At 39.0% G+C, this 18,819-nt stretch overlaps 1 protein-coding gene across 1 annotated transcript; it reads left to right on the top strand.

The window, feature by feature from the left end:
* The first annotated feature begins 16,890 nt into the window (after positions 1–16,890).
* On the top strand, positions 16,891–18,459 carry LOC132601249 (uncharacterized). The gene has a single exon (XM_060314351.1). It carries the CDS (start codon positions 16,891–16,893, stop codon positions 18,457–18,459), a length of 1,569 nt encoding a protein of 522 aa, XP_060170334.1.
* Positions 18,460–18,819: the final 360 nt, after the last annotated feature.

Raw genomic sequence — 18,819 nt, 5'->3', positions numbered from 1 at the left:
GATGATGCCCTTAAAAATTGTCCCAGTTACTCGCATAAGAGGGTGTCGTTTTGCGATGATGCCCCTTAAAACTGTCCCAGTTTCTGGTATAGGAGGATATTGAGCTTTTGCGGTGATGCCCTTAAAATTTGTCCCAGTTTCTGGTATAGGAGGATGTTGCTTTTGCGAATGACGAGACCGAGCCTGACATAGGCTGCCTATGTATCCCACTAAGGGAATCAGGTCAAGCGTAGTTTAAATTACAAAGCAGAATAAAATTGAGATAGAAGACGGTGCTCGGTCTCATGCTAAAATTTCAAAGGGGCGGTGCACAGCCCACGCAACATATAAAAGGCGGTGCTCAGCCTTATGCAGAAATTTCAAAGGGGCGGTGCACAGTTCATGCAATATATAAAAGGCGGTCAAGCCCAAAATGTCCTATTAAAGGCGGACAAGCCCAAAATGTCCTATTAAAGGCGGACGAGCCCAAAATGTCCTATTAAAGGCGGACGAGCCTAAAATGTCCTATTAAAGGCGGACTAGCCTAAATGCAGTGCTTGATTTATGATTACTAAAATTAGTGTGGAGCGAGGAGCTTTTGCGATGCTTTATTTGTATGTGGTGAGACGAGTTTGACGCAGTGCGTAATTTGCAGCAACCAATATTCATGACGTAATGCCGAAGATTTGGGGACCTTCTACCCTGCTAAAATTTGCATCTAAAAAGTTCCTGCACTCAAAGAAATTTGTAAGTTTCAAATTTAATTAGTATTAAGTTGACTTTGCCCTTTGCTCTATCTGAATCTTGCAATTGCCGACTTGATACTGTGCGATATCCTTCAAAAATAGCTAAAATATGCCCCTGCGTTACTCAAAGAAAATTTGTTAGTGTAAAATAAAATGGTTGCCTTGCATTGAACACCAAAGATTTGGCGTTGAATCTGCATTTCTCGAGGTGATGTCATTGCAACAATCTGGTGACGCTAATACATTGCTCGAGATTTCGATTCATGCTTTTGTCGAATAATGATAGGCCATTTGCAAAGCTGCCCCAGTGTTGCTTCGTGGAAAAAATGGAATTTTCCACTATATTAAGACCGTGTCCAAGAATGGACTGCCTACTTATCCCGAAGGAATCAGGTCAAAAGTAGTTCATAATACAAAGCTTTAGCCAAAATTACAAGAAGGAAAGTTGATCATGAGACAAGTGGGTGGAGAATGCTAGTGACAGTAGATCCTTTCAATCATCTTATTTAGTTCCACGCTTCCTTTTCAAATGTCTCGGTGCCAATTTTGATGGATCACCGGTAACAATAATTGCATTTTCAACTGGAGGGCCATCATTGTTGCACAATTTATTTTGTTGCACGCTTATCTTATCCTTTTCGATCATGTTCTGGATCTTATGCTTAAGTGCTGGGCAATTTTCTGTGTCATGACCTGGAATATTAGAGTGGTAAGCACAACTCTTGGACCAATCAAAATCTGGCGGTAGGCTTTTAGGGATCCATCCTTTCTTTGGCTTTAGGAGTCCCTTAGCTTTCATTCTGTTATGTTCCGTGTTTTCGTATAATTGGAAATCGAGAAATAATTAAGACTTGTGTGTTATGAGGAAATATTTTGATTCTAGTTGACATGACTATGTTGGTCATGAAATCATTAATGTTAAGACATCGGGGAAGGCCGAGGGTAAATTTGGAATTTCGGAAATTAGTTTCGGGAATTACAAAACGGGACTTTTAATGAATTGGGCCAAGAAAAAATTAGAACAAAACTTGAAGCCCAAATGGAGGGGTGGCCGGCCAAAGGCTGGCCCAAGCCCCATTTTAAGTGGTCATGTGATTATCACATGACCCTTAATCTAGTATATATCCATATCCCCTTTAGAATTTTCAAGAAAAGCCAATCAAAAAAAAAAAAAATTGAAGAACACCTCAAGGGAGGCTCTCGGTCGAACCCTCTTCAAGCAAAAAAAAAAAAATTCCCAAGCCTTGTTTCTAATCTAAAAATCGTGCCCTTCTTGTAGTTGTAACAAGTACAAGACGCTCTCCGACGTGATACAATTAGTTTGGTGAAAGAGCGGCGTTTGCGGCAAGTCGGAATTTCAAGAAAAAGGTAAGATTTCTATGTTTTTATGTTAGGGAATGGATATATATGTTATAGTGATTAAAGTGGCATGAAGATTATGGAATTTTGTGGTGTTTGTGAATGGCGTGTGTGTGTATAGGGGGTGTGTTTGGCCGTGAGCCATGATAGTGTGGAAGGGAGGTGAATTTGATTTTGTTTAGTTTGTTTAGTGCGTCGTTGCGACATTGATGACGTGAATGATCGTTTAATGAATTGAATTGGTGTTGGAAAATGATTTCGGAACATTATGGGAAAGTGTATACGTTTGGTATATTTGTGTATATCATTGTATATCTATGATGCTAAAGACTTTAAAATATGACTTATGGTTGATGTTAATGAATTTGGAGTGAAACAATGAGAGTTAGAATGTTCGTCGTAATTTTTGATGTTTTGAATGAAATATGGAAAGTAATGAATTTCGGGAAACTTTGTATATGATTTGGAATATATTTGGGGTGTGATTGAATAATCTTGTATGAGTGAATGAATACAATAATGTGGATATAAGTTTGGAATTGTGAAGTTTGAATAAAAGATTGTCAACTTGTATAGTAAGGAAGAACATTGAAGTTAGAATGGTTTGATTATGGTTTATGTTGTTTGATGACGTTTGGGTTGTTGTTGTTGATGTTTATTGAGCCGAGCTTAGTCTCGGGGGTGTTAGATTTATAGGGGAAATGCTGCCGAAATTTCGGTAGACAAAAATCAAGTTAATGGAAATCTTAAGCCTAAGAATCTCTAATTGGTAACTTTGACCATTTGCAGATTCTGGACGAAACGGGATTTGATTTTAAGGAAAGCATAAGACGTCCATAAGGTATGTAACGCTTCCCACTTCTTCGTTTGGCATGTCTTAGTATGTTAGGTGAATATTGGAACCTCCGGAGCATTTCTGCTCCTCGAAACTCGATCTACAAAATGACTACTATTCATTCAATTCAATTGAAGCCTAAAGGCTCTATTTTGGCTAGAATGCACTCAAATGTCCGAAACCTATCGAAATGTGATCGGGTCACTTTGAAATCATTATGTATGATCTTTAACCTCTAAATGTTCGTAAATTATGTTCGTCACCTCAATTTGACTCGAGGTGGGCCCGCTGACCCCGAGACGCCCTATTTGTCCTATTGGGCTCCCTTTTTGGATGAACTTCGATATGAGATCTTCGACCTTGAAACTTCCCTCTATGAATTATGTTTTGACTATTACGATATGTTAAGTTTTGTTTTGAGCCATACGTACCACTTTGGAAACATTTTGTGAAATAAACCTTCGTATCAGCTAAGTATTTGGTTATTTTGGGTTATGAAATGACTTATGAAATCATTATGTTTTGAAAGGCTATTTTGAAATATGATTTGCATTTGTTTGCTCACGACTCCGCTCGTGCCTTACTATGACTTCGTTCACCGGTTCCCGGGCCGGTTATGATTCGTGCGCCCTATGATAATTCGGCCGTATGCTGTGTTACGGTTCCCGAGGCCTCGCCATAGGGCCGGGTTCCGTTTGGAGTTATGCTGTGATATGGCTAGTGATGCGATACGCTCACTTATGTTTGTGTTCGGGGATGTACGGAGATTTGAAACCTTCTGGTGTTATGCTGTGTGTGGCGCCAGCGTCGGAGTGGCGACCACGTTCTCGAGCGTTTGCATGATTTCGTTTGCATTATGTATATGTATGTGATTTGATACGGATTTTGACATACTGATTGGTACTCCTCTTTTTATATCCGGTTTGCTTTCAGTTTTGGCTCATATTTCTGTACTCCGTGCTTTACATACTCAGTACATATTTCGTATTGACCCCCTTTCTTCGGGGGCTGCGTTTCATGCCCGCAGGTACAGATATTGGTGATCCTCCACTGTAGGCTTCACTCTCTGCTATTTCGGAGTACTCCTTCTTGACTCGGAGTCCACTTTTGGTACAGACTTCTTTTGCTATGTATATATTTTGTACATTTGACTATTTGGGTACGGCGGGGCCCTGTCTCGCCATATGTCTTTGTTTTGAATTCGTAGAGGCCTGTAGTCATATATGTGGGGCGAGGGTCCTATGTATGTTTGTTTGATTTTGTTTTCTGGTCTTACAGCGGTCAGTTTTGTTATGATGGCCCTAAATGGGCCTTATGCTTATATTTGCACTTATGACCGGCGATGTCTATTCCGCCGCTCCGTTTGGATTCGATATGACATTTTGATTTGTGCGACCGCTTAAGACATATTTTGATATAACCTATGTTAATATGACTTTTATGAAATTCTGAAATACGTTCGGATTTGGTAAATGAATATGTGATTTGGTCTGGGTACCCAAGTAGGGTACCAGTCGCGGCCCACGGGGCTGGGTCGTGACAAAAGTGGTATCAGAGCAGTCTGTCCTCGGAATGTCTACAGGCCGTGTCTCGTAGAGTCTTGTTTATCGATGTGTTATGCACCACATCTATAAACAGGGAACTACAGGGCATTTAGGATGTTACTTTCTTTGGAATCTTAGATCGTGCGATAGAGCTGTGCTATTAGGATGATTCTGATTTGACTCGTTCTTGTGTTTGCAGTGATGCCTCCGAAAAAGGCAACAGCGGCCCAGAAGGGCAAAGCAAGGATGGGAGAGACTAGTCAGGCACAGCGATCTACCCGGGCTCGTGTTTATGATTTGCCTGAGGTTGTGCCTCATTTTGAGGGGTCTGCTACACCCCCACTAGTAAAGCCTGGAGCAGGACCTTCAGCAGCTCCAGAGGTCCGTGTACCCGCGCCCGAGACTCCAGCTCCTCAGCCAGGGGCGGAGGATAGGACCCTGAGGGAGGCTGTACAGTTGTTGACTACACTGGTGGCAGGACAGGCTCGCAGACGCGGGCAGAGGGACGATGATGATGATGACAGGCGGGACAACCTAAGAGTTCGGGAGTTTTTATTATGTGGCCCTCCAGAGTTTTTCGGGTCTAAGCCCGACGAGGACCCCCATGACTTTATTCGTGGGATGCGGCGCTCACTGGACTTGGTCAGGGCTTCAGAGACCGAGTCGGTCGAGCTGGCTTCGCACAGGCTTCGAGATGTTGCCACTCACTGGTATGAGACTTGGGAGATATCCAGGGGTGAGGGTGCTCCCCCAGCTACGTGGGACCAGTTTGTGACTGCTTTCACCCGCCACTTTCTACCCCCTAGAGTTGCGGCGGGCACGGGCCGACCGATTCTTACATTTGCAGCAGAGGGGTCGGAGTGTTCGCGAGTATAATCTTGAGTTTGATTCTCTGGCCCGATATGCACCGGCCGTGGTAGCAGATATGTCCGATCGGATGCACAGATATGTTATGGGATTGGATCGGTATTTGATTGACGGCTGTATGGCGGTGTCATTACAGACAGATATGGACATTGCCCGACTTCAGGCCTATGCGATGGGCATGGAGGACCGTCACAGGTCTGATCATTCTGGTAGAGATCGGGACAGGAGGCCGCCCAAGAGGGCTAGGTCCATAGGTTATTCCGGGGATTCTCGAGGCGGACAGCCTCAGCAGCAGCAGTCAGGCAGACAGCTACCTCCGTCCGGCCGGAGTACTCAGTCAGGCAGCCGGAGATTTGATAGTGCGGGACCGTCTGGGGACGGTCAGAGCTCCAGAGCGGCAGGTTCACAGGTATCCAGAGGCCCCAGCCAGGCCAGACCACCCAGGCCCCGTTGTTCTCATTGCGGGAAGTCTCATCCTGGGGAGTGCTATCGAGCCACTGGAGCTTGTTTTTCGTGTGGTGGTTGTTGACACCCAATTTTGTCCCACCTTTTCTCCAAAATACCTATTTTTCACTTCTAATATTTTGGCAACTTTAAAAAAAATAATTATTTGCATTTTTACTATAACTAGCTTTTTACCGACATTTCATTATCCTGTCATTATCTTTTACTACCGTCATTACTACCATTATTATTATTACTATTATTATTATTATTATTATTATTATCATTATTTTGTTACTATTATTATTATTATTACTAGTATTATCACAATTATCATTTCAGCATCTTTTACCGTCTTACGCACACGCATCGCATTTATCTTCGCATAATTAAATAACAGCATTTACTTACGGTTGAATTTCAAATATTATTGCACTGCTATTATGACGACATATAATTTATTATCCGAGTATTAATAATTGCACATTTTATATTAAGTAATTTTAATTGGTCTTTTTGTTTTAATGTAGTAGCCCAATCAACTCATACTATTTTCAGACCAATTCATAAAATCAACCCACATTTATTCCTAGCCCGCATTTTCATCCACTTAGCCCATTCTTTTAAAACCCAATACCCAGTCCACTAACCCAAACCAACCCGACCCGACCCGCTGTTTAAGAAAAGGAACCACTAGGGTTCCATTTCTTCTTCAGCCGCACCTCTTTCATCTCCCTTTTCTCTCTTTCTCCTTCTCTCCTCCATCTCCCTCACCTGACATCTCCACCACTCCTCTGACACACCCCACTCCCCTCTGCCGCCTCCATCTATCTCTGTCCCCCACGCTGCTGTTCCTTCCACTTCCCTATGTCCCCCACGCTCTTCTCTCTTTTCTTCACAAGCAAAACCCTAGTTAACCCCTATAAATATTGGCTTCCTAATCTGAAAGTGGAGGCTGGAAAAACGCAGAAACCCCCTCCCTCTAAAAAATCAAAGCTTTCAGTCGCAAAGGTCTTTTTTTTTCTTGGTCACGAAAATTCCCTAAAAGCAAAGAGTTAGAGCACTGTGAACACCCCGCAAATACGAGTGTTTAATCGCTCAAGTCCTCCTTTGGAAAATACCAGTTTTTCTTTAATTTCATTGATATCGTCACAAATACGCACTCTGTTCTTTTCTTGCCTCGGGTATTGGTCTGAATTCGAACGTACGCAAGTTCGATTTTCGTGGTGCTTCGAGGTAGATCGGAGACTCGAAGCCTCACTTCGCTGCACCCGAAGAAGGTAATTTCCCCTTTTCCCTTTCATTTCCTGCCTAATCTATGCTTTCTTAATCGTTGTTAGGTTTTTTTAAAATATGCTGATTAGTTAGATTAGCTTGGTAAGCCTGTTTTGTGTGTTGATATTAATTCGGATCTAATCAGTCTTGTGTGATGATTTAAGTATCGAATTGGGCTCTGCTTACATAATTACCTATATTATGTGCGATAGATTGACTTCAGTCGATTCAGATGTATGAGTTAATCATGCTAGTTGGTTTAAGTTGCACATCGTCGTATAAATCTGGACAATTAGTTAGTAGGATGTTTGAGCTTGTTTAAGTGTTCGTTGTTAGGTCAGGCATGATTAGTAGTTAAATCTGTGATTGGTTTCTGTTTGCTCATGATTATAACACAAGATTGTTTAATGCAATTTAGTAATGACATAGTAATGTGAAGGGCTAGAATTGTAACATAGAGAAAGCGTATCCAGATTGTACTATGATAAGAATGATGGCTTGTGGATAGGATAAACAAATCTGGTTTAAAATTAGCATAAGATAAAAATGGATATGCTATTTGGAGCTATTAACATACATCAGTTTCAGTTCTTGGGGTGTTTTATATTATCTTAAGGAGATTCGATGTCGTTTTAGAGTTAAACAATCTAAAGATGTCTTTTGAAACATACTTGAGCACCTGGCAGCCTTGATACATAGGCATTGAATCCAATTTGACCAGAAAATTCCTCTTATTAGCCCCTGCTTCATGGATCGAGACGTATGTTGATTTGATATTGTCTTATGTTGACTCTGTCGTGTTTGTGTTGGCCGAATCGGGCATATATACTTAAATATACACAATATATATATTTAACTTACCGATCTGTTTGAGTCCGTATCTTATATGTTCGACCATATTTATCGATCACATACTAATCTTTTTCCTCTCGTTTTTGTGCATGACCACCGCTTGTGAGTTCGAGGAACTCGTCTTCTTCCGCATTCGGCGTTGGGCTGAAACACTCTTCTCGAGTCAGCCCCTTCAGCTGTGTAGAAAGATTCTGGGCCAAAGCCCCAATAGCAAAAACAAGATCACCGCAGTAGTCCTAAGAATGGGCTGATCCGTTCGCTCTTTTTTCCCCTCTATCTTACTTTTCATTGTATATTTTGATTTACCTATATGACTAACACTTTATTTTGTCACTTAGCTTAGATGAAACCATAGAAGAACTAGTAGAGTTAGTTTCGGGTAATGGGTAGTTAATTTAAGGAAAAACCCGTGATTATTATATTTTGCAAATCTTATCTTAAGTAACATTTTTTATTCCAAGCTTTAGCAATATTTATAAGTTTTATTTTAAACAGCGTTGTTATATTTCCCTTTAAAACTTTAGTGACATTATAAACCCTTTTCTTAAAATTTAAGCACCTTATTTAGCATTGATTATTTAGCCTAAGTTTGGCCGGACAACCGTAGTTAACGGATCCTAGAGGATGCCTAACCCCTTCCCTTTAGGATAATATAGAACCCTTACTTAGAATCACACTGATTAAGCAGACTATTAACGGAGGTTTAGCCAGCTTTACCTTAGTTAATAATTAGGTGCCCTAATTCACCTTAAATCAATTAGGTGGCGACTCCTTAAAACAAAGCAATATAGGAATCACCAATATGTTGTACTCCGCTTCGACCCGGTTAAAATGGGGTATAACAGCTTGGCGACTCCGCTGGGGACTCTAGGTTCTAACCATAACAAACTTAGGTTAATAATTAATTTGTTGCATGTTTGGTTGTTTTCTTTATGTTTGCTTTTATTGTTGCCTTGTTTGTTTCTTTTATGTTCTTTTAAGTGATTGCTTTATTATGTGAAATTTTCTATGTAATAATATGTTACTGCTTTCCTTAAATTGGCATTCCGGTCATATTTCCTCCACTTCTGGAAAACTCACACTATCACACGTACACGCGAGGTGTGTTTTGCGCACCCGCAAATTTTTCTTCGTAGAATCCAAATTTTAGGAGAGTTGGCGTATGCGCGGGGGGGCCCGAGTAACGGGGACCGCGTAGCCTTCTCACTCGAGTAGTCCGCTCGGGAACCCTGTGTCTAGTAAGCCAAATCTCGGAAAACCTTAAGATAGAGCTTTGCCACCAATTTTATTAAGTCATGCATGCATAAACCTTAGGTGGGTCGGTCCTTGGTATCGACTCCACAATTAGGAAACCTACTAAATTGTCGACGGGTTTCATAACCCAACGACCGTAAGCATATTATGTGTAACGTGATAATGATAGAAGGATCCAAGCCTAGTCATGATGATAGTTTTAGTTTGGATCTCTTGAATGAGTGAGAACTTGGGAAGAACTGGTTTGCCATTTACTGGTTTCTTGTTTTCAGTGTTCTTTTCTTCCTTGTTAAATTACTTTGGCCATAATGAGAATATGTGGATATGTTCATCTCCTCTTCACGTCTGGAAACTAATACTGTAGTCCTCTTAGACCATTTCAAAATTGGGTGTCAAACCTGAAAACATGTTAAGATTTGAGAGAACTTGTGTCTAACATTCTGTCTTAGTGGTTAAATTCCTGAACTTTTCTTTCTTGGTAAAATAAAGGCTCCTTATCCTTGCGATATAAACTCCATATGCATCTAAATTAAACCATGTAGGCTAATCTGTTTACTTTATCCCTCTTTAAAAACCATATTTTAACCTTGTTTATGAAATACACATCTTCTCAAATATAAAGATCTTCAATTTGGTCTGACCACCATGAGCTGTGCCTTAAAATGTAGTATATCTTCCTAAGGTAAGCCTGTAGTGACTTCTTTAGCAACTCACAGTACTTTGAGATATTTGTTGCACTTCATGATAAAGGAGTACTTATAAATAGCGAAGTTTTGAGAAGGCTAATGCCGAAGCTAACTAGTTTGTGTGTATTGAGATTGTGATACTGAGATTGAGCCGTTAACTTTCATCTAGGTGTCAATAAAAGGCTAGAACTCGACCATTTTCCTTCGGGGCAAGACATGAGATTAAGTCATTTAAATAGTTACTCTAAGTTGTTCTACCCTTTGTTTTGCTTTCAACATGAACTGATTTTCAACACAAGGATGCTCTTTGGTTCTACTTTAGCATTAGCTTTCTCCCCTCAAAACCAGTTTTAGAGAAATTGATCGTTAACTTCTATTGAAATTGGACCTTCATAGCTAAAAGTTTTAAGTCTTAGGCTAAGTCTAGTTACAGTTAACTCTTTGTCGTATGCTTGAGTAAGAACAGTTATAAATCAGTAACTTCTCATTTTTTAAACAGTTATAAATCAGTAACTTCTCATTTTTAACTAATTCAGTTGGCTGAAATCTTTTGGAAGTTAATTTCAAACCATAAGTGAGTTTGCTTCAATGATTGATGTAGATCTAGTTTTTACTTGTATGTTTTTGGCATGCTACACTAAGACTCTGAAATGACTTTGGTTCCTCATTCTTCTGCCTATTGGTTTAAGTCATGTTTGTGTAAAACAAAATGCAGAGAATTTCAAATTTTATATTCTTCAACCAGTAATGACTATGTTCCTGTGGGGAATTTAAAAAATGGGATATCATGTTTTTATTTATTTCTTTGTTTCCTAAGCAAGCTTCTAAGTAGTAAAGTACTTTAGCTAACGTCAAACTTCAATTTTGGTCTAAGTAAATTAGCTATCGCATGAGAAGTATAACTGTTAAGTTGAATTATTTTGCATGACTACTGAGATCAATATATGGTTCAGGTTCCCAGTTAGTTATTGAGAACTTTTAAATGTTGATGTATGTTCTAAAGGTAATCCTGGTGAAGCTAGCTTGGTAGGTTAAAATTAACTAATGTTTTCATAAACTATCACCCTAAGAATTGAGATTTCTAACTGCCCATATATGATTTAAATCAGTGATAAGTTGCCTGCTTTGATTCTCTCTGAATATATTTCTCTCTCCTTTCATAGTTGGGCATAAGAAAGCTTGGTTGCCCTGCAGTTTGTCCTTCTGTTAGCAAGTTGTCCTGATTTCTTCATCTGTTAAGTTTGTTTCCAAAATAGTTGAAGTATTGATCTCAAATGGTTTTGAGGGTAAGCATAGATCCATAGGCCATAAAATCACTACATGTTAGTTCAAAACCTGGAAATATGCCCAATGTTCACTTAATCTAAGCCTCTGTGCCTTTTTTTCCCTTTAGTGTGTTTCCTAAAGAATAGTGATGTTCTGTTTGGACTGACTTCTTGACTAAAAATGACCCCAGTTTAGTTGCTAGCATTCTGTGACATTTATGGGACCATTTTGAATTCAATACCTTCTACCCCTATCCCTTAATAGTTTCTAGCATTCTGCGGCATTTATGGGATCATTTTGAGTCTGAGATTAATGTCCTACTGGTATAAATAAACAAGAGTTACACTTTATCTCATGATTCCTTATTTTGTTTTCCTCTGCCTAACTACCTACACATTATAAAGAGGGGGGAGAAAGTAGAGACAAACCTCAGGATTAGCTTAAAATAAAAAGGGCAGATTGGTCTGAGGTGTGCTTGTATTAAGTCAAAATGAATAGGATTTTTTGTTTGGTGTATGCTGGTTCCCTTGACCAGAATTGCATCCTGCACATTTTAGCGTCATTATGTTGGCTCAAAATCTAGAGTCTGATTGAGTTGAGCCAAGACATTAGATGAATGGGAAATCTATTTTCTACCATGGGTTGCTTAAGTTTAGTTATGTCTTCATTAAGAAAGATAACCTGTTAAGAATTACTAACAGTTGAAGTATGGTATGGACTGACTGACAACCCTCATTTGGTAAGCCCTTTGTTGCTCATGTCTTTTGAGTGGTCTTGTGGTGATGTTTATGATCAATCTTTAAGCTCACTGGCCTTTGAAAGCAAATCTGTTAAGTTGGTACTTGGCTCTTTATGATTAGACTTTTGTTTGTTCTTAGTTGAGTTTTAGTGTGCTTATACCTGGCATTTAAGACTACTGTCAGTTCTGTAATCTTTTCACAATGTTCATAGGCAATCGAATCCCTTTAGCTAAACTAAGCACTTACTTTGAGCACCTTGGAGTATATTTGTTATCTTGGCTGGATATATGTTGGTTTTGACGATATGGGCTAGTTTTAAAATCTAATCTTCCCTCAATGGTGATCTATTAGCTGCTTGAAGGCTCACTAATGAAGATTTTGTTTTAAGTACCTATTTGTCCATGCTACTCGTAAGAGGTTGTGTTTTAACAAATTTTTCTTTTAATAAAATAGATCCCAATATCCTTGGCCTTAAGAGATCAACATCGATACCCTATTAACTGGTGATTTCTGAATACTTTGGTCTTAATGAAAATCTGTGCGTAATAGTCATCTCTTCTTCAAATCTTGAAATTAACACTTTAGGCATTTTAAACCATTTTCAAGATTTGACCAAATATGGTAGATGAGGCATCTTATATGATTTATCTTGATAAAATCTTTTGTTTCGGATACTCGTCCTTCTTCCCCCTTGTTCTCTTTGCATGAATTGGACGATTCGGTTGCTGTTTGCTCGCTGCACTTATGATAAGTTGCTAGTCCTTGGATCCTTTATACTTATTGCTATCATGACTCATTACTTGCTAATGAATTAACTAGTGCAACTAATATGGAAAATGAAAAGGGCAGCTTGAAGAGTAGGTATATGTTGATCAAAGAATTAATCCAAAATATGCTGAATACATCCTCTAAGAATTCTGTAGTTGTGAAAATCTCGTATAATTAGCCTCTTGTGATCGTTTTCTGAATACTCATAGCTGCATATTACACTTACAAACCTAGCATTTAAATATTGCTTCAGTTAGGATAATTGCAACTGCTTTGTCAGACATCAGTTAGTTGTGGCTCATGTATTGCTATTGTTTTGAGAAAATCTGTGAAATGTGGTCATCTGCAAGGATGTGCCTGTTATTTTTAGTTGCTGGTAGGTTTGTTGTGATTTGGATTGAAGTTTGGGATGGCATTGGGTGACCATGATGGCTGCATATTTGATTTAGAGACTACTGTCTATTGTTGACAAGAATATGCAGCTACTGCCTTCAACTTGCTATACTATACAACTACTCCCTTCAACTTGCTACACTTCTAAGATTAAGAAATGTCATCAGTAATCTATTACCCCGAATATCTATTTGTTGTCATACCCTGGACATCTGTTTGTAGACATACCCTCGGGCATCTGTTTATTGACATACCTCTGCAAAATGTTGTTGTTGCACCGAAGAAAGGAGTAACTGCTGCTATGCCTTGCTATGCTAAGCAAGTTGGTTGTTATAATTAAACTATTGTATTAGGCAGTGACACTTAAATCACATTTAGATAGATTAAGAGCACTAATTCCATTCTTCACTCTTTCTCTTCATTGCATGACCAGGGCTGTTACTTGATGGTTTGCTGCATTTGATGCCTGCTACCATGTTTTTGAGCTGAAACGACTACATTTTAGGTCTTCTGTTTCTGCTTGTGTTCTGTAAAAAATAAAAAATAAAAATGAACCGATACTACACTAATGCCACCTTGAATGAAACTAGCTGTTGGCTGCTTGTTTGCCACACCGATCACTCAAATGTTCTTGTTGTTTAGGCTGGCTGACCCTTTTTACAGCTGTCTCTTGAGTTGCCTTTTTAGGGTAAGGAAAACACTGCATTCTGGGCCAAAGTGTTGTGGCACCTCCAGGCAAACAGATGCTACACTTGGAGGAAGTCAACTTCTGTATTTAAGAGCCGATAATTTTTTCGTTTATGAACAACATTTTCACTGCCTTTGGGGGAAAACTGCTGCTATACCGTGGTGTTTACTCTTGAACATGTTGCGGCTGGAGGCAAGCAACCACTATTTGGGGCTAAATGGCTGCTGTATTTTCAGGCATAAGGATACCGCAATAGAGAACTCTCTTTGTGTTGCCTCATCGTGTTACTTTGTCCATGTTTGTGGGGAGCTATGTTGTTACATTCTTAAAAATATATATATATATAACTTGTTGCACTGAAAAGAGCAGCTGCTAAAGATGATTATAATCTTCAGATACTGTTACGACTGGTTACTATAGAAAACTGCTGCTATGTCCTCTCTAAAGTAGAAGTTGCACTACGCTTGAGCTGTTGTGTTAAATTTTGCCTTGAGTTTCTATTGTCTGCTGAAATATTCCACTTTCATGGGAATGAACATGCTTAGAAATGAGCAGATTCTTCATCAAATGAAAATCACTGCTGTTGCTTTTCTTTTAAAGAACAGAATGCTACGCTTGGTGAAAATCCCATTAATTTGAGAAAATGTTTGTTGAGCTAAACCTGATTTTGCTACTTTTGCACTGCTGAAAACCTTGTTTTAAGTCACAATAGTTTAAAAATTTCCGAAATAAAACCTTCAAGCACTTATCTTTTCCTGGAAACATTCCTTGGCTTGTTCTTTCAGCAAGGTTTTATTTAAGTTGTGACTGCTAAAGGATGTATTTGGTAGAACTAACGAGGAAAATGATACCAACTGGTTTCCTTAAAGCTAAAGTCGTTTTGGTGTTAACTGGGAATTAAATAACGCCTTGAACCATCTAGTTTTCTTTGATATTTGTATGTGTAGTAGCAGAGAGGGACAAATTTGTATAAGAGTTGATCTCACAATCTTTCCTTATTTGGTTACGTATGGAAATTTTCTATTAGGATTCTAATTTAATTAAGTTTCGCCTGGGTTGAGAGTGTTTATTGCATTTGGGCGTTGTCATGGGAAAATAATTTGGATAAGACCTTCTCGCTCCGAGATGTGGGATCAAATGACGAACATAATGCAATATTTGGGAAGTACGGGAGCAGGGCCAAGATAATGGAGCATCATCTTCGGTTCAACCGTCAACGTGATCAAATGCAAATTTTAGGCCAAGTTCTTGATTGTTTTTATATTATGCTATCCGTGATGTATTCTGGTTTATTTGATGTACTCGCTTTTATTCAATAGAATTTGGCCTCTTTTAATCCCAAACTCAAGTGTCCGATTAAATGGCTTGGATCCCTCTATCATAATCTCGAATATGTGGCGTTAGACCTACCTCTGGCATAAAGAGGTCCCTGCATATTAGGACGTCTTATCAATGTTTGTGTTATAAACCTTGTAAGGTGTTTGCTTGCTTGCTAAGTGGTTTACTTGAATTTATTTGCAATATGCTTGCTTTTCAATTTATTTGCGATTATCACCTGATGCCAAGCTCATTACTTAAACTTATTTGCAGGCTCTTATTTGAATTTATTTGTGAAAAGTTATTACTTGATATTACTAACATCATTTTTGTTTCAGAATAAAAGAAAATTCATATTTTGCTTTGCCACACAATTGCATATCGTTCATTAATTATTTTGCATCATCTTCACTTAAAAAAAAAACTATTTATTCCGCGGTTAGCGCACTTTAGCCAGTCTAGAGCACCTTTAAGATCGTTCGCATTCTTAGCATGACTCCCGATAAATTTCTAATCGTCGGAGGAAATCTCTTAATTTTCGCATACCAACCTTGAAAATCCTTAAAGTTAACTCTTATCATTCCAACTTTGTTTTAAAAGGCATTCTCTTATTGTTATTTGCTTCGTTACTCCAATCTTAAAGTGTCGAACAATTTGTCTCGCATCAAACTACAAATTCCAGAGTTTTTTTTGTGTCCTTCTTTTACGGGTATGATCTTCTGTCTCGAACGACGAAACATTTGGCCCGTTAGCTCCATGCCTCGTAGAATCCATCTTGCACTTGGTTTACGTCATGGAACTTTTACTTTCAAATTCTATCATTTTCAGCATTTATCGTTTCTTAAATTGGTAGATGTCCAAATTTATTAGTCCAATCTATCAAATGGCACTTCTCGATATTTGTTCGATTTTTGCCATCAAGTTGTTCAAGAATGACTGTTCAAGTACCTTGTTTCTGCGGAGTATTCGCTCAGTCAATCGCGCCATTCTAGGTCGCTGAAATTTATCTTCGCGCGCCCATTAATTTCAATTTTGGCATACAAGTCGAAAGACAATCTCATAGGTCTCCTGTCCTTGACATTTTGCAACCCGCCAGTGCTTCGTAACTCTCGGGTATATTAAATTCAACTGTCTTGCGCCCGATCAATCATGATCTTCTCTAAGCTAATCTCTTGCATTATTAAAAAAAAAAAAAAAAAAAAAAAAAAAAAAAAAGGGCGAACTACGCTTGACCTGATTCCTCGGTGGATACGTAGGCAGCCCACATAGGGACTCGGTCATATTGGGGTAGAATTTTTTTTTCCTATTTGCATGTTACCCGAACTACGTTTGACCTGATTTCCTGTCGGATACAGGATACGTAGGCAGCCTATATAAGGCTCGGTCTTATTTACTACAAATTTTAATATTCCCCAAACGAAGAAGCATGAAACTGGGACAATTTTGGAATGCAACCCAAGACATTTTTCAAAACATTCTAAAACTGGGGCAAATTTTTTAAAAGATATGCTGGAATTGGTAAGAATTAACTCAGAACCAAGCTTTGGCGTTTCGATATGAGTCAACTTTTTTCAAATAGCATGTTCTACTCCAATGCAGTTTTCTTTCTTCCGATTCATTCTCAATCGTCAGAGCTAAATAGCTGATGATTCATTTTCGTCCGTTCGTTCCTTTTATATGACTCAAGTCGTCTCTAATCTAGAGCCTGCTTAGTTAGATTACTTAAAAAAAAAAAGATATATATTTATTGTTTATGAAGCTTTTACTTCATGCACTGACATGTTATTTTGTTTATGAAGTTTTACTTTTCTCTTTAAAAGGTTGTCTGGCATTGAACATTGTTTTGGCTGCGAATCTGCATTAAGGACGAGACTACAATGGCAGAGAGATTTGAAGCTTTCAACACCGGTATGGGTTTGGTGCAAGAACAAAACGATAGCAGGGGAAAGGTGGTTCGAAAAAATATTGTAGCCAATCTGGGAAATACCTTAAGCCTTCTTCCTAACACAACCTCAACTCCCAGCAACGTTTCCTTAGCCATTTCGCCTCACTTAGATCCTACCTATACCATTCCACAAATACCTTCAACCTACACTCCCGATCAAGTAGCGATAATTCCTAATCCTCAATTTTCCATAACCACCGCTCAATTCGTGAAAAGTAAGAAAAACGAACTGACAATATCCCCATACAGGAGGCCTGGAAAGGAAATCAAGTCGCTTTACCATGAAGATTTGGGAAAAGAACTCCACAATTTGAGGAAAGTCATTAATGAAGAGCTATGTTCAAGGAATTTCCAGATTTTGAAGTATGAAGATTTGTGTGTGCATCCAAACGTTGAGCTTCCGTCAGGGTACAAAATACCTAAGTTTAACACTTTCGATGGGAAGGGAGATCCCGTCGCTCATTTAAAGGACTACTGCAGCAGATTAATTGGTATTGGACATATTGAAGCCGTACGAATGAGATTGTTCATTCAAAGTTTATCAGGATCAGCACTCTATTGGTACACTAAACAAGATTTTAGCAAATGGCTTACGTGGGAAGATATGGCCCGCGGATTTATAAAGCAATTCGAGTTTAACAATGGAGGCGATCCGCACATAGCCGATTTGCTTAGAATAAAGAAAACGCCACATGAATCTTTCCAAGAATATGCCATACGATGGAGGTTAGAAGCTTCAAAAATACATCCTCCATTATCCGAGAGGGAATTGATCTCAACCTTCATCCAAATTCAGGAAGACTTATATTATGATAAGTTGCTCGGAGCTTGTGCACACAACTTCTCTGATTTGATTAGGATTGGTAGAGAACTAGAAAATGCCATTCAAGAAGGAAGAATTATAGATAGCTCAGCAACACAAGACGTTCACCAAACCTTCCAAGCGAAGATACTGGGAAATCTGCAAAGTGAAATGAAGGAAAACCAATTTGCTTCCACGACTATGCATCAAGCGCAATGCCATAAAAGTCACCAAATTTTTCAATCTTACGCCACCATGCAATGTCCTCGTCAGCAAAACTCCCAGCAAGGCCACCAACAACGGTTTCACCAAGCACAATCAAGCTCTCAACATCAAAAGAAGAGGAAATCTTTTTGCTTCACTCCTCTAAATGAACCACTGGCAAATATATTTGAGAGGTTGAGTGCTAAGGGTATTCTACAACCAAAGGAGGGATTTATACCTAAGCATCCACCGCCAAACTTTGATTTATCTAAGAGTTGTGCTTATCACTCAAACATTCAAGGACATGACATTGAAGAATGTCCAGCACTAAGATTTAAGATTCAAAGCATGATTGAAAGTGGCAAAATAAAGCTACAGCTAGAGCCTTCAACCAGTGATATTGCAAACACAAACACAACTGTTGTTAAGGGCGATTCATCGAAACTGGCACCAAGGCATTTGAAAAGAAAGCGTGCAACAAGTCAAGCAGACTGATAGGGACATCATCTCGCCACTTGAGAATATCATTCTCCACATGCCCATCTTTAGGAATAGCCGCTATCTTGTAATCTTTTCTAGACTTTTGAAATGAACTACGGTCGACCTGATTCCTGTTAGTAGCAGGATACGTAGGCGCCCATGTTGGGTCCGGTCTTAATAAATAAAAATTCCAATTTCCCCCCAAGTCGAACTGGAGAAATTTTGCAGACGGCTTATCCCAAGCCATATTCACATAATCAGATTTCCGCAATGGCATAGCAACGAGAAGCACAGATTCAAAGCCAAAGCTCAATGTTCAACACAAGGCAACCACTTCCTTTTATACTAACAAATTTTCTTTGAGTAACGCAGAAC

This window comes from Lycium barbarum, chromosome 7, assembly GCF_019175385.1.
Source record: "Lycium barbarum isolate Lr01 chromosome 7, ASM1917538v2, whole genome shotgun sequence".
In the NCBI taxonomy this organism is placed as follows: Eukaryota; Viridiplantae; Streptophyta; class Magnoliopsida; order Solanales; family Solanaceae; genus Lycium; species Lycium barbarum.
The sequence above is the reverse complement of the archived record's forward strand: the minus strand, read 5'-3'. Positions and strand labels throughout refer to the sequence as shown.

Bases quoted from the DNA above. Each gene is read 5' to 3' on its own strand.
- LOC132601249 (XM_060314351.1), top strand. From the start codon at position 16,891: ATGGCAGAGAGATTTGAAGCTTTCAACACCGGTATGGGTTTGGTGCAA.